General features: G+C 46.6%; 1 protein-coding gene across 1 annotated transcript in view; it reads left to right on the forward strand.

Moving 5' to 3' along the window:
- LOC130133205 (uncharacterized) overlaps positions 1-16,226 on the forward strand; it is a gene marked incomplete at its 3' end in the record, with an annotated part of 37,299 nt that overhangs the window by 7,909 nt on the left and 13,164 nt on the right. The window contains exon 4 of the mRNA XM_056301947.1: positions 2,803-2,977. Within this exon, the coding sequence (XP_056157922.1) occupies positions 2,803-2,977 (175 nt within the window). The remainder of the gene's footprint in view (positions 1-2,802; positions 2,978-16,226) is intronic.

Raw genomic sequence — 16,226 nt, forward strand, 5'->3', positions numbered from 1 at the left:
AACACACCGGAAACATTGGCATCGTTTCCGGTGTGCCTACCGGTAAGGGAAGTCCAGGTGCCGCCTCCACGTCACGCCAGTGTGGAGAGGTCGCGGTCATTTCACGTAGATCAGGTTGTTACAGGCATTGGACAGCAGCCATTTTAAATTGTTTGAAAAATACTATTAAAGTTGTTAAAATATTAATTTTGGTGTCAGTTACTTTCTTAACAGACACACTAACAGTAATAATAATGATAATAAATCAATCTTATACATCGCTTTTCTAGTACTCAAAGTCACTTTACAATATATGGAGTGAAACAAGATGACAGATGAACATAACACAGACATACAGGGGTGGATGGGAAGGGGGGGCAGACATACAGGGGTGGATGGGAAGGGGGACCAGACATACAGGGGTGGATGGGAAGGGGGGGCAGACATACAGGGGTGGATGGGAAGGGGCACCAGACATACAGGGGTGGATGGGAAGGGGGGGCAGACATACAGGGGTGGATGGGTAGGGGGGGCAGACATACAGGGGTGGATGGGTAGGGGGGGCAGACATACAGGGGTGGATGGGAAGGGGGACCAGACATACAGGGGTGGATGGGAAGGGGCACCAGACATACAGGGGTGGATGGGAAGGGGGACCAGACATACAGGGGTGGATGGGAAGAGGGACCAGACATACAGGGGTGGATGGGAAGGGCACCAGACATACAGGGGTGGATGGGAAGGGGGACCAGACATACAGGGGTGGATGTGAAGGGGGACCAGACATACAGGGGTGGATGTGAAGGGGGACCAGACATACAGGGGTGGATGGGAAGGGGCACCAGACATACAGGGGTGGATGGGAAGGGGGACCAGACATACAGGGGTGGATGGGAAGGGGACCAGACATACAGGGGTGGATGGGAAGGGGCACCAGACATACAGGGGTGGATGGGAAGGGGACCAGACATACAGGGGTGGATGGGAAGGGGGGACCAGACATACAGGGGTGGATGTGAAGGGGGACCAGACATACAGGGGTGGATGGGAAGAGGGACCAGACATACAGGGGTGGATGGGAAGGGGGGACCAGACATACAGGGGTGGATGGGAAGGGGGACCAGACATACAGGGGTGGATGGGAAGGGGGACCAGACATACAGGGGTGGATGGGAAGGGGGACCAGACATACAGGGGTGGATGGGAAGGGGACCAGACATACAGGGGTGGATGTGAAGGGGGACCAGACATACAGGGGTGGATGGGAAGGGGACCAGACATACAGGGGTGGATGGGAAGGGGACCAGACATACAGGGGTGGATGGGAAGGGGGACCAGACATACAGGGGTGGATGGGAAGGGGACCAGACATACAGGGGTGGATGGGAAGAGGGACCAGACATACAGGGGTGGATGTGAAGGGGGACCAGACATACAGGGGTGGATGGGAAGGGGGACCAGACATACAGGGGTGGATGGGAAGGGGACAAGACATACAGGGGTGGATGTGAAGGGGGACCAGACATACAGGGGTGGATGGGAAGGGGCACCAGACATACAGGGGTGGATGTTAAGGGGACCAGACATACAGGGGTGGATGGGAAGGGGACCAGACATACAGGGGTGGATGGGAAGGGGACCAGACATACAGGGGTGGATGGGAAGGGGCACCAGACATACAGGGGTGGATGGGAAGGGGGGACCAGACATACAGGGGTGGATGTGAAGGGGGACCAGACATACAGGGGTGGATGGGAAGGGGACCAGACATACAGGGGTGGATGGGAAGGGGACCAGACATACAGGGGTGGATGGGAAGGGGACCAGACATACAGGGGTGGATGGGAAGGGGGACCAGACATACAGGGGTGGATGGGAAGGGGACCAGACATACAGGGGTGGATGGGAAGGGGACCAGACATACAGGGGTGGATGGGAAGGGGACCAGACATACAGGGGTGGATGGGAAGGGGACCAGACATACAGGGGTGGATGGGAAGGGGACCAGACATACAGGGGTGGATGGGAAGGGGACCAGACATACAGGGGTGGATGGGAAGGGGACCAGACATACAGGGGTGGATGGGAAGGGGACCAGACATACAGGGGTGGATGGGAAGGGGACCAGACATACAGGGGTGGATGGGAAGGGGGACCAGACATACAGGGGTGGATGGGAAGGGGGGCTACGACAGGGAGAAGCGGCAGCCCCACACCACGCCAGCGGGACTCTCCCACCTATGTAATGCCTGAATATGTCAGCTGGGTATTCAGTATCTGGACCCAGTATAGAGGTTAAGCACCGTGGCGGTGCCATGGTCGCTCTAAGTTCTGGCCGTTGTTTGGGACTGTTTCAATATTTATTTTCAGTTCTTTTTGTTTTACATGTCACGTTTTATAGGCCTTGATATGTTTGTTAGATTAGCGATATGTGTTTTCTGTTCAGTTTTTCAGGAATTATTTTCTCTTTTTCCATTTTGCTATTCAAGTTCTATCATTTGTTCTTCAAGTTTGACTCTGAAGTTTGAATTTTTAAAAATACTATTATAGTGGTTAAAACGTTAATTGTGGTGTCAGTCGTTTCCTAACACACATACTAACGTATGCAGTGCATTCATATGTCTATTAGGTATTCATCTCAGCAGAATATAGTGTTTATTATGACCGCCTGCGGTGGTCGGCATGAAATCCCGGTCGTTCTGGTGTTAAAACTAGAAGCTCCAAGAGCTGAGGCAGCACACTGCCCTGAAAGACAGCTGCTTGCCTGCTATGGACCTTGTCTCACTGTCTAAGCTAATTATCCTCGATGTCTCTAACAAGCAGACCCCAGGACTTAACTTCACATGGACAGAGAATGGAAAGGACATACCAAATGAGAACAAAGAAACTCTAACCAGGACTCTCAAACAGCAAGCAAAAAACAGCCCCTACACCTGCATCGTCTCCAACAACGCCCATTCGGAAAAGAGCCGGGACGTCCAACCAAACTGCGTTCAAGGTCATTCCCTGCACCACTCACAAGACACACTCACCCGACCCTGCCAACAAAAACATCACAATGCAAGGCACATTTACATTCAGTTAGTGGCAAATGCTGTATATGTCACATATTTCCCTGAGTCTTGGTGAATTTGTGGACCTTCACAATATTTTCTACTTAAAAGTGTTTTTATTCTGCTTTGCATGTGAAAAACAGAAGCGATTCTTTATCCAGCACATGATGGTTGTGACTGTGGTAAAATGTCTGCAACATTTTTAAAACCCTTCTGACATACATGCTATAGCAGCTATCTGGGGATTTGGGTGGTGTTAGGGTTGTATAGTCCTATGGAAAAACAAGGGGTTTCAGACACAGTGCCTTGAAAAAGTATTCAACCCCCTTGACAGTCATCACTAATGTCTGGATTATAAAAGATACTCACACATCTGTTCCTGAACAATATTATTGTTGTGAAGCCATAAGCTCTAACAGCATGTTCCCAAAGCCAACATAAGTTGTGTTTCACTGACTTTTCAATTAATACACTAAGAACTAAAATATAGTGCTTGCATAAGTATTCAACCCTCTGTGCTCTGAAAGCTCCAAGTTTACACACATGACACATTATTCCTCAAACAAACTCAGGTAAACACAGCTGGACATAATTAGTGTGCACATGTAAGATATTAAAGTGAGGGTCTGGTTTATGGTATAAAAGCACTCTGTGTAAAGTTCATTAGCCGGGCGTGAACTCCATCAGAACATGAAGACAAAGGAGCAGAATACTGAAGTAAGAGACAAAGTGATTAAAATGCAGAAGGAGAGAAAGGGATACAAAACAATATCCAAATGTTGGGGTGTCCCACGGAACACTGTTGGGTCCACTGTCAGAAAGTGGAAGCTGTCTCACACCACCCAGACGCTTTGTAGGACGGGCCGTCCCTCAAAGCTCAGTGTCCGAGCAAGGCGTGGGCTGGTGAGGAAGGCCACACATGATCCTGCAGTCACTCTGAAGGAGCTCCAGAGGTCAGTGGCTGAAACTGCAGTAAATGCACATGAGTCAACCATATCACGGCTCTCCATAAATCTAGCCTGTATGGGAGGGTGGCAAGAAAGAAGCCGTTGATCAAACTATGCATATAAAAGCATGCTTGGAGTTTGCTACCAAGCATGAGAGAGACCCAGTTAGGATGTGGGTAAAGGTTTTGTGGTCAGATGAGATGAAAGTTGAGCTTTTTGGTCAAAACTGAAAGTGTTATGTGTAGCACAAACCTAACACTGCTCATGCCCTGAAAAACACCCTCCCTGCGGTGAACTGGGGTGACGGCAGCATAATGTTATGGGGTTGCTTTTCATCTGCTGGCACTGGGAACCTTGTTCACATTGAGGGAAGAATGGATGGAGCTAAATAGAGGGAAACATTAGAAGAACACCTGTTGCAGTCTGCCATAAAACTGAAGCTCGGGAGAAGGTTCACCTTCCAGCAGGACAATGATCCTAAGCACAAGGCTAAAGCAACAATGGCATGGCCCAGCAACAAAAAGGTGAACGTGTTGGATTGGCCAAGTCAAAGTGCGGACCTCAACCCCATTGCAAATCTGTGGCAGACTGAAAAATTGCAGGCCAGAGGCAACAGCCCACCAAACTACAAGACCTGTACAAATTGTGCAAAGAAGAATGGAAAACAATTACTCCAGAAGAATGTGCAGAATCATGGCTGTTATTGCACCAAAGGGGTACTCTACAAAGTATTATCCAAAGGAGTTGAATCAAGTGCAACTGGACTTGATGTATATCCGTGAAGACGTTTCACCTCTCATCCAAGAGGCTTCCTGCACTATATTTATTTTGTGATTTATTTTAAAAAAGTCAGCGAAACATAACTTAATTTGGCTTTGGGAACATGCTGTTAGAGCTTATGGGTTCACAACAATAATATTATTCAGGAACACATATGTGAGTATCTTATAATCCAGAAATTAGTGATGACTGTCACGGGGGTGGAATACCTTTTGCAAGGCACTGTATGCTTTGAAATGTTTGAACATTAAATCTCAACAAGAACAGGGGCAGTGTGAAGCAGATCGATGTTGTCTTTAAATAGGTAAAATCTGACTTTTCCCCCACAATATTTGATAGAAATAATTTATTTTATTTGTTTTGCCCTCATCTGTTGTAGCTCTGCCCACCTTGTGCCTCAGACTCACAATTATTCTACTGTATTACCACTTGCTGGTCTATGGTACCAGCAACCTACTGCATGCTGTTAGCCAATGCTAGAAAGTTTGTTGAAAGTACGACTAGCTAAGACATGGCTAATATCCTTCATTGTGCAATACCTGGGTGTAAACTAGGGAACTTAAAAAAAAGAAAGAAAAGAAAACTGGAAGTCCCTACCCATATTGCCAGCAAAAGTACTTTGGCCGGAATAAAAGGCATGCCACTCTAAACATCGCCAGTGCTTGAAGCGTAAAATGAATTGCGGTCAAATGGCAAATTACACAAAATTATAATTTTAGGGAAATATCACTGTATTTTTGAAAATTTCTATGAAGTTTGTGACCATACCAGATAGAAATGCATCAAGTGCAACTGACACAAGACTTTTTTTAGAAATTGGAGCTTTATTCTATGAATGAATTCACTGCGTCACACACATCCATGTGAAACACTGGATTGATTGTGTCCTGTTCAACCAACATGGACAACCAGCATCATTTAACCTATTTGCTACAGTAGCTAGCGTCTGGAAAAAAATAAAAAATAAACACCTGTAAAAGGTTGAAACTCAAGTAGCTTTATTGACTAATATAGCCTGAGAGTATTTTGACATAGCACCTTCCAGCATTTACAAAATAACAGAAGATTCACTGTTGTAGAGTCCCATAAAGGTCCCATCCCAATACACCCAATTAGTGCTACCGTTCAGCCCTAAACCTCTTTTTTGCATGTTGTAGTATATCCCATCTTCATTAGGGATCAAGGCATATTGCTCTTCTAGCCCTCCAGATGGCCCACCCAATGGAGCATTTCCAGATGCAGGCTTGCATGGGGTGCCGTTTGCAAACTACTGTTCAAATATGTGCTTCACTTTTTTTCAAATTTAATCCAAAGGTTGCCTCGTTTTTCCAGATTTAGCAAAATAAAACATCCCCAAAAATGCAATACCATTTTTATGTCATGTCCTCATATGTATATATATATATATAATAAAGGCAAATTTATAAGCACATTTCTGCAACAACGCAATTCAAAATGCTTAACATAAGCAGCACATCGGTGGCACGGTGGTCAGCACTGTTGCCTCACAGCAAGAAGGTCCTGGGTTCGAACCCAGGGCCATCCCAAGTCCTTACTGTGTGGAGTTTGCATGTTCTCCCCGTGTCTGTGTGGGTTTCCTCCGGGTGCTCCGGTTTCCTCTCACGATCAAAAAGACATGCAAGCTAGAGTTAATACCCCCACCTGTGCCCCTGAGCAAGGCAATGGAAAGAAGAACTGAAGATGGTCCCTGGGCGCTGGAGCTGCCCGTTGCTCCTACACGATAGGATGGGTTAAATGCAGAGAACATTTTCATTGTATGAATACAATTTGTTGTAGGAATACAATGTCGAATAATGTGGCTTTCATAAAACATAAAAGGCACCAACACAAAATGTAATAGCAACATAAGGCTATAAAAACATTTATTACAAATAAAAAGAGTAAAAGTTACAGTGCAGTGAAAGACAATAATCAATTTGGTTCAATAAAAGGCAGCGGCAAACAGGAAAGTCATCAGCCTTGATGTAAAAGAACCGAGAGTTGCAGCAGACGTGCAGTTTTCTGCGAGTTTGTTCAAGTTCAAGTACTTTATTTGTCACATGCACAGAAATACAAAGTAAAACATGCAGTGAAATGAAGGGGGGTACTCCGTCTGTCATTATGTGAAAAAAAGACATAGCCCTAGATAAAAGACAAAATATCAGTGCATTCTTAAGTCAAAATAAACAATAAATAATTGGATAAATAAAAAACACCTAGCCGTCTCAAGTATGTGAAAGGTTGTATATGTTGAGAGTTCTTATGGCCTGTGGATAGAAGCTTCTCTTTAGTCTCTCTGTTTTGGTCCTAAGACTACAGAGGCGTCTACCAGACCCCAATAGCCTGAACAGTCCGTTGTTAGGGTGAGAAGTGTCACTCATGATCTTCTTGGCTCTCGTCCTCACCCTTCTGGTCTAAGTGTCTTGCAGGATGGGGAGGGATGTTCTGGTGGTGCGTTCAGCTGAACATACCACTCTATGCAGGTCAACTCGGTCATGGGCAGAACAGTTTCCGTACCAGGCGGTGATGCAACCTGTTAGGACACTCTCCACAGCTGAGGAATAGAATGTCTCCAGGATGGAGGGTGAGACCTTGAATTTCCTCGGCCTTGGGAGGAAGTAGAGCCTCTGTCTGGACTTCTTGAGAGTGTGCTGAGTGTGAAGAGTCCAGGGGGGGTCCTCAGCGATGTGTACGCCGAGGTATTTAAAGCTGGAGACCCTCTCCACAGGTTCCCCGTTGATCTTTAGTGGGTTGTGTCCTTTCCCCTGCTGTCTCCTGAAGTCCACCACCGTTTCTTTGGTCTTGCTGACGTTCAGGGTCAGGTTGTTGGACTGGCACCACTGTGCCAGGTCATCTACTTGGTTCAGATGGGCCTGTTCGTTGTTGTTGGAAATCAGGCTTATTACCGCTGTGTCAACTGCAAATTCGATGATGGAGGTGGAACTGTCCGTGGCTTTGCAGTCATGTGTGTAGCTGTTGTACAGTGGAGGTCTCAGCACACAACCCTGAGGAGCACCTGTGTTGAGGATCAATGTTCCAGAGGTTAGGCCGCTCACCCTAACCACCTGGGACTCGTCAGTAAGAAAGTTGTACACCCAATTGCACAACGGGGTGTTGATTCCTAGCAACCTCATCTTCGTGACCAGATTGAGGGGGGCTATAGTATTAAACGCTGAACTGTAGTCAGTGAACAGCATACGTACATAGTTCCCTCTCTCCCCATCCAAGTGGGTTAAGGTGGTGTGCAAGAGGTTGGAGATGGTATCGTCTCTGCACCTGTTGTTTTTATAGGCAAACTGGAGGGGGTAAAATGAGCTGGGCAGGGATGAGCAGATGAAATCTTTCACCAACCTCTCAAAGCACTTCATCACTACTGATGTCAGGGCCACTGGTCGGTAGCTATTCAGGCATGATGGACTGTTGTTCTTTTGCACAGTTACAATAATGGACCGCTTGAAGCGTGAGGGGATGATGGCTTGGGCCAAGGATGTGTTAAAGATGTATGTAAACACTGGAGCTAGCTGGTTAGCGCAGGATGTTAAGACCTGGCCAGGGATCTCGTCAGGCCCTGCAGCTTTCTTGCCATTTACCCTCCTCACATCGCTCTCAGTGATGGTGAATGGAGGTTCCCTACTGTCTACTATGGCCATTTGGCTGTTGTTGGTGCCGTTAGTCTCGTAGTGTGCATAAAACACGTTCAGTTTGTCAGCTAGGGAGGGATCCACACTCATAGCTGAGCAAGGCTTGTTTTTAAAATCCGTAATGACCCATAGTCCATGCCACATGCGAGTGGAATCACCTTCATTGAAGTCGACTTCCACTTTGTCCTTATAGCACCACTTAGCCTCTTTGGCTGTCTTCTGCAGGCCGTAAGACTGCTTTATAATCAGTCATGTCACCAGAAATCAGCCCTGCATTGTAGGTGGTGGTGCGAGCTGTTAATGCCGATCGAACTGCTCTATCGAACCATGGTTTCTGGTTCGAGAGGATCTTAATCTTGACAGTCGGAATGATAGCATTTGTTAGCATAGAGATGTAACTCTGATAATTCGTTTGACTTTCTCCTGCTCACTGAAACCTGGCAACAACTTGGTGACTTTTTCTCCCTCAACGAATCATCCTCCCTGGTTTTGGTTACATCTGCAGACCCCATCCATCCCGTCATGGAGGTGGTCTTGCTGTTTTATTCAATTGGAACTTCAGGACCACTGAGCTCTCACTCCCCACCATCTTAGCATTTGAATTTCTCTCCTTTAAAACCTGCTCAATGGCTGTCATTCTCATCTACCGGCCATCCACACAAAATCCATCTTTCCTGTCTGACCTCTCTGAACTCCTCACAATAGCCTCATCTCTCTCCTCACACTTACTACTGCTTGGTGATTTTAACATCCACATTGATTTACTTATTGGACAATTTCAACCTCACCCAGCACGTCACTTTCCCCACCCATGTCAAAGGCCATATCCTTGACCTGGTCTGCTCTGTCAATCTGCCGGTACACAACATCCATTCATCCCCATTTTCTCTGTCAGACCATAATGTCATCCAGTTCACTATTCCATCCCCAACTCCACGGCCACACTTCCTCAGAGAAATAACATTCTGCAATACTAAATCTATTGACCCCCTCCAACCATCTGATCTGCTCTCCACTGCTCTCCCCCTGGAACCAGCTTCTACCTCACCTGATGATCTCACAAATCACCTAAAAGCCACTCTGTCTGCCTCCCTCAACACACTGACCCCTCTCAAAACAAAAACAGTCTCATTCAACACCTCTGCACCCTGGTTCACACCTGAGCTCCGCACAATGAAACAGACTGCCCGCCAACTGGAATGACTCACCAAGAAAACATCTCTCACTGTACATCAAGAAGCCCACAACCTCCACCTCTCTGCCTACAAAGATGCCCTCACTGCCGCCAAGTCTGCCTATTTTTCCACCATCATTAATGATTCCAACCATAACCCCCACACGCTCTTCTTCACTGTGAACAACCTCCTCAAACCCGTGCCGATGCCCTCTCCAACTCTACTCCTGCACAATGAAACTAATTTCTCCAATTTTTTGCAGATAAAATCGCCACTATCAACAAATCACTGCCCCCTGCATCTGATTCGGCAGCACCTACTCTGGCCCCTCTTCCCCCCATTCATCTTGACCTCCCTACCCCTCCCCCTGATCGCAACTTCTCCCAGTTTGTTCCAGTTGCCCTTACCACTATCTCTGAACTCATCAGCTCATCAAAATCCACAACCAGCTCCCTTGATTCCCTCCCCACCCCCCTACTGAAGAAATGCCTCCCTGCCCTCACCAATCTTTTCAATTCCTCACTGTCCCATGGAATTGTCCCCTCTGCCCACAAAACTGTTGCTGTCACCCCAATTCTCAAGAAACCCGGTCTTGATCCATCCTTCCTCAACCACTACCGGCCAATCTCCAACCTCCCCTTCCTCTCAAAAACCCTGGAACGCATTGTCGCTACACAACTCCAAACTGACCTACACTCCAACAACCTACTGGAACCCCTCCAGTCAGGTTTTCGCCCCTCCACAGCACTGAAATTGCACTCCTTAAAGTACTTAATGACCTCCTCACCTCTGCTGATACTGGAGCCCTTAACATCCTCATCCTCATCCTCCTCGACCTGAGTGCAGCCTTCGGTACTGTGAGCCACAACATCCTGCTCACCAGATTGAAAGATGTTGGTACCATACTCAGCTGGCTCCAGTCCTACCTCTCCAACAGGTCACACTTCATCTCACTTCACAACCACTCCTCTGTTCCATCCACAGTCACACAAGGTGGTCCCCAAGGTTCTGTACTCGGCCCACTCCTCTTCGTCATCTACATCCTCCCTCTTGGTCAGATTCTCCGCCATTTCAACTTGGACTTCCACTGTAATGCTGATGAAACCCAGATATACCACAGCACCACATTCCTTCACAATCCACCCCTCTCTCACATCGACTCCTGTCTGTCTGCAATTAAAGTCTGGATGCAGCAAAACCTTCTCAAACTCAACGGTGACAAAACTGAACTCCCCTTCATTGGCTCCAAGCCCACTCAGCCAAATCAACGACCTTGCACTCACCATCGATGGCACTACTGTCTCCCCTTCCTCCCAGGCACACAACCTTGGTGTGATCCTTGATCCCACCCTCTCCCTTGAGCCACATATCTGCCAAATGGTCAAATCCTCCTTCTACCACCTTCGCAACATTGCAAAAATAAGATCCTCTCTCACACGCCCTGCTGCTGAGATACTGATCCATGCCTTCATCTCCTCCTGCCTTGATTACTGCAACTCACTCCTCTATGGCATCAGTGCTAGCTCTATCAAGAGACTTCAATTGCTCCAGAACAAATCCGCCTGACTTTTAACTTTAACCAAATACTGGCACCACATCACCCCAGTCCTAAAAGACCTCCACTGGCTACCCATCTCCCACCAGATCAATTACAAAATCCTGGTTCTTACTTATAAAACCCTTCACAAACTGGCTCCCCCATACCTCACCGACCTCCTCTCCTCCTACTAACCCTCTCGGTCCCTCAGATCCACCTCAGCGTCCCTTCTCTCTAACTCCAGGTCCAACCTCCGCGGCTTTGGTGACCGAGCCTTCTCCAGGGCAGCTCCTGGGCTCTTGAACTCACTCCCCCAAATTATTAGAGACTCAGAATCCCTCTCACTCTTCCAATCCCGTCTCAATCTGGTAACATCTTTTCTAGTTCAGCCAGGTGTTCCTCCCACAGACCTGCACGCTCAGCATGGATGAACCGTTTCAGAATCATCACCATATCCATGTACATTAGCCATAGCTTTGTGGTAGGTGAGGTACATGCTTCATCAAACTCAGCCATCAAACATGACAGCTTTTTCCGTTGGTCAGTTGCATCAGCACACGCAGAAGATGCCTTCTCTACACCCTCTTCTGACAGGGCATCTAGGAGTAGCTGGACATTGTTGGCAAGCACACATATGTACTCCAGGTCCTTCTCTTCAATGACCAACCATCTGGCAAATGCTTCCCAGTGTAGGGCAAACATGGCTGCATACACCATAGTGTGGGCATGTAGCATTGCATAGTAGTCTTTCCCACTGATGATCTTGTTTGCTGTTCCACGGAGACAGACATCAGCTTCGACCATGATGTCTTCGATTCCAGTGGACTGCATCAAATGCCCAATGGCTCCAAGGAAATTCTGAGCAATGTGGAAGCCACCCATGCGCAAGATAAGTTTGGCACACTTCTCTTGGTTCTTCTTTTGCAGACTCAGAACCATCTCATAGATTGCTTGGTCACATGTGATGATGGCATACTCTTGGCCATGTTTTCTCGACACATCCATGGAGTACAGAACTGACTGTTCAATCACATCTGGGTTTGTTGGTGACTTGGGGAAGAAAGGACCATAGGTGATCACAGTTGCAGGGGTGGCATCTGGGATGAGAAATGCCTGGAATGAACTCCATGTTGGAGCAGCGCAGCTTGGTTTCAGGTCCTCCAAGAGTACAGTAGGGCAGCTATGCACCAAATGCCACAGGATGCTCAGGTGGTAAAGAGGTTCTGCTAGACACACAGGTAGCTTAGGCTCTGTTTCAACTCCAACCGGGGAGCGACTCCTTTGACGATCTTTTAGACTGAGGTGGCTTTCCTTGGTTTGAAAAGGCTGAGAAGATTCCAGGGATGATTGGCGGGTTTTCAGCAGAGGTAAACTAACCATTGGTGTGGGGTCTTAATCTGGATTCTTGTACTGGAATATGACGTGTGTTGTGCCATGCAGTGTTCGTCCATCCTTTGTGTACTCTTGGAAGTCAAGGTTATCAAATGCAAACTGTGTGAATCGTCCAACCTTGAGGTACGTTGGTATGAAGGCACCATCCTTAGTTGCCTGCTCTTCAACTGATTTTGCCATTGTTGTAATATATCTCTGTGCTTTTTGGTAGCTGATGCTGTTCCCAAATCTATTTAGGAGTGACACAGTCGACTTGCTTCTGGTTTCCTTGAGGATGTGCAAAGCTGTTCCAACGTGTTTTGGTGTTGGGATCTTGGCAACTGCTTGGCAGACATCCTGGGCAAGGTTGAGAACTTGTTCTTGCTGCTTAGGACTGACTTTCACCCGGCCGTCCTCACCTAACTCTGGGGATGCATCTGTTATCATCCATGCCAGGTGGTTATACAGGTTACAGCTCACTCTTCGGGATGCCTCCAGGTATGATATCTCTAGCTGCAGTGACGGGTCTTCAGTCGTACTTCCAGGCATCTGGTGACTTCCACTGTCTGGAGCCGTTCTGGATTCTCTTGCCACCTTCAGTGCCTGCTTCTCTGCCTTATGTTGATCCTGGAGCTCCTTCCGTATTCTCTTTGCAGTGTTGTAGGAAGAGACTATGGTGTCATCAGGTGTCAACTCATCCTCACTTTCTTCTTCATACTCTGCCTCTTCAGCTGTCTCCTTAAGTTCCTTCAACTTGGACAGCATGCAGCCAACATTTATTTCTGCTGAGCAAATCAGGCTAGAAAATCCTTTCTGTGGCACAACCATTATTTTACAATTGCCACCTACTTCATAGTGCCTTTTAAAGCGTGCTATCAAGGACTGAGATCTGTATGAGGCAACATTGTGAACTCCATGGCTTTCCAAGTATTTACAGAATTCATCCCTCAAAGCTGTAACGAAGAATATGGCACTCTCTCTGAAAAGGGGCTCATCTATCCGAGATATGAGTTGGTTCAGTGCAGCATCATATGGAGTGGTGGCAGTACTAGTCTTTTCTTGTGCACGAAAACGCTTTGTCAGGTAGATGTTCATGCATTCCTTGTGGTACCGGAAGTCATCAGCAATCATGTCAGTACACTTGTTTCCATCAGGACCACGAATCGTGTGTAGCATATCTTCATCTTCAAGTTTGTTTGCTTTTTCCCATACTGCATTCTGTCTGTCATAAGTGGCGATCAAAATGAGGGATCTATCCCCCTTGGTTGTGCGAGCTCTTCCACAAATGAAGCACTCTTCCTTGCGTTTGATGGGCTGTGGCATTGACATCCGTGTTTTGTTAGTGGGCCTATCGCTGTCTGGCTCAGGGTTAAGTTCTGCTTCAAATGAAGTGCCTTCTTGCTTTTCAGCTTTTTTCTTCCTCTGGTCAACAGTTTTACGATTTGTGTACTTCGAACGACATTGTGTGTGCCACATAGGATTCCTCCCAAGAAAGTCACATTGAGGTTCCAGCTCATTCTCAAGTCTGATTGAGACATTTTCCTTTCTGCTGGTTACAGCATATAGGAGGGAAGGATAGCCTTGATCCGTCAGTTTCTGAGGAGGACCAGCGTTACTGTCGGTTTTCTAACATATTAAGCAAGCAGTATAGTTGGTACTGGGCCGCTTTCTCTGCAGCTGCTTGGTGGAGAACTCAGGCTCCATCCTTCATTCTTCTCCAATTCACGTCACTCCTCTCCTGTTCTCTCCTCTCCACTCTTATCCTCTCCTGTTCAATTCACTCCTCTCTTCTCTTCTCCTCTCCTTTCTCCTCTACTCATCTCCACTCTTCTCCTCTCTTGTTTAATCCACTCCTGTCCTCTTCACTGTCCTCTTCTCTCCTTTCCTCTTCTCGTCTCTCCACCCCTGTTCCATCCACTCCTCTCCACTTCTACTCTCCTGTTCAATCCACTCCTGTCCTCTTCACTCTCATCTAGTCTCCTCTCCAATACATTCCGCTTCTCTTCACACTCCTCCTCTTCACTGTTCTCTCCTATCCTCTCCACTCTTCTCCTCTTCAGTCTACTCCTGTCCACTCCACTCCCCTGTTATCCTCTTCACTCTCCTCTCCCTCCTCTTCTCTAATATTCAATCAACTCCTCTTCATTCCTCTCCTCTCCACTCTTCTCTCCTGTTCAATCTGATCCTCTCCTCTCTCCTCCTCTCCTTTTTCCTCCACACTTCTCCTCTCTTGTTCAATCCACCCCTGTCCTCTTCACTCTTCTCTCATCTCCACTCTTCTCCTCTCCTCTTCAATCCACTCCTCTCCTCTTCACTCTTCTCTCCACTCCTCTTTACTGTTCTCTCTACTCATCTCCAATCCTCTGCTGACTTCTCCTCTCGCTATATTTTCCTTCACAGCAACTCCAATAAGATCAGAACCAAATCTGTAGATGGGAAATATTGTGCATTCAGGTGAAAGAAATCCAGATGTTTGACACTACTAGCTACCTAGCTGTTGACAAATCTACTCTCTCTATATACTGTACAGTACTATATATATATATATATATATATATATATATAAACAAACTATGCATAATAAATAGTTTGTTTACAGCTTACAGAACATTTGTGTTTTTCAGTACTGTGATATCCAATACAGCTACATTTCACTTTTGTGTGGCCATTCATGCCACAAGCTAACTAGCTACAATTTTTCTAAACCTAAACGTGACAACTGGCCATGTAGCTAATTGCTAACGGTAGCTAACGTTTAGGGCAGCCTATATTATCCTTGCTAGCCTACTATCTGTCTGACATGAAAAACACTTTAGCTAATTAACATTACAATATCCATAATTACCATTCCCTTCCCCAAACGCTGGGACAGACCTATTCACAAAACTCACTGTCACTAGTCGCTTACCAGAGAAACTGATGAGCAGCTCTGAAGTCCGTTGGTAACCGTTGGTTGCTTGTTCCAAACTCGTTCAAATCACTAAGACCGTGTGTGTGTGTGTGTGTGTGTGTGTGTGTGTGTGTGTGTGTGTGTGTGTGTGTGTGTGTGTGTGTGTGTGTGTGCCATGATGCTAAATATCCAGTATGTCTTTCGGGGTTTTGAGAGTAGCCCAAAATGCTATTGAGGTGCTGAGCCTGTTGATCGCCAGCTAGCAGTAAAATCCTCACAGAACCAATGATTTGGGTTGGGTTTTTATAACCTCTTCTGTGGAGTGAGTATACTGTTTGGAGAAAAGAATGGCATATTGACTGATGTCATAACTCGGGGCCATAGTTGATTGCCAATGAAGTAAAGATGAAAGTATTAGAAAAAAGTGAAAAACGCCTAATATTTTGCATGAAATTGATCTCAAATCGTGAATAAATGTATTTTAAGAGTTATTTTTTCAGTGGATGTTGTCACCACATGTGTTCTGTGTATCTGGAAGGCATTTATTGACAGCCTACCCAACCCACTGAGGATTTGGAGAAAAAAACAAATGTTCCCATTTTTCTGTCTTAACATGAAGGGTACATACACTAAAATGGCCGCAAATTTTTTTTGCGATGTTTCTGACAGAGCAGACCCTTCTATTATTGGACCTTAGTGTCCAAGTTAACAGAAAAAAACCCAAACAGAAAGTAGGGCAGACCATGTCAGGTTCAACCCGTTTTATTGAGCTTTTGAGCCTGTGGATCCCTGACTATCATCTCTCTGACTATCCCAGGATAAGGATAGTCAGAGATAGAGAGATAGGGAGATC

This window comes from Lampris incognitus, unplaced genomic scaffold (genome assembly GCF_029633865.1).
Source record: "Lampris incognitus isolate fLamInc1 unplaced genomic scaffold, fLamInc1.hap2 scaffold_247, whole genome shotgun sequence".
NCBI lineage: Eukaryota > Metazoa > Chordata > Actinopteri > Lampriformes > Lampridae > Lampris > Lampris incognitus.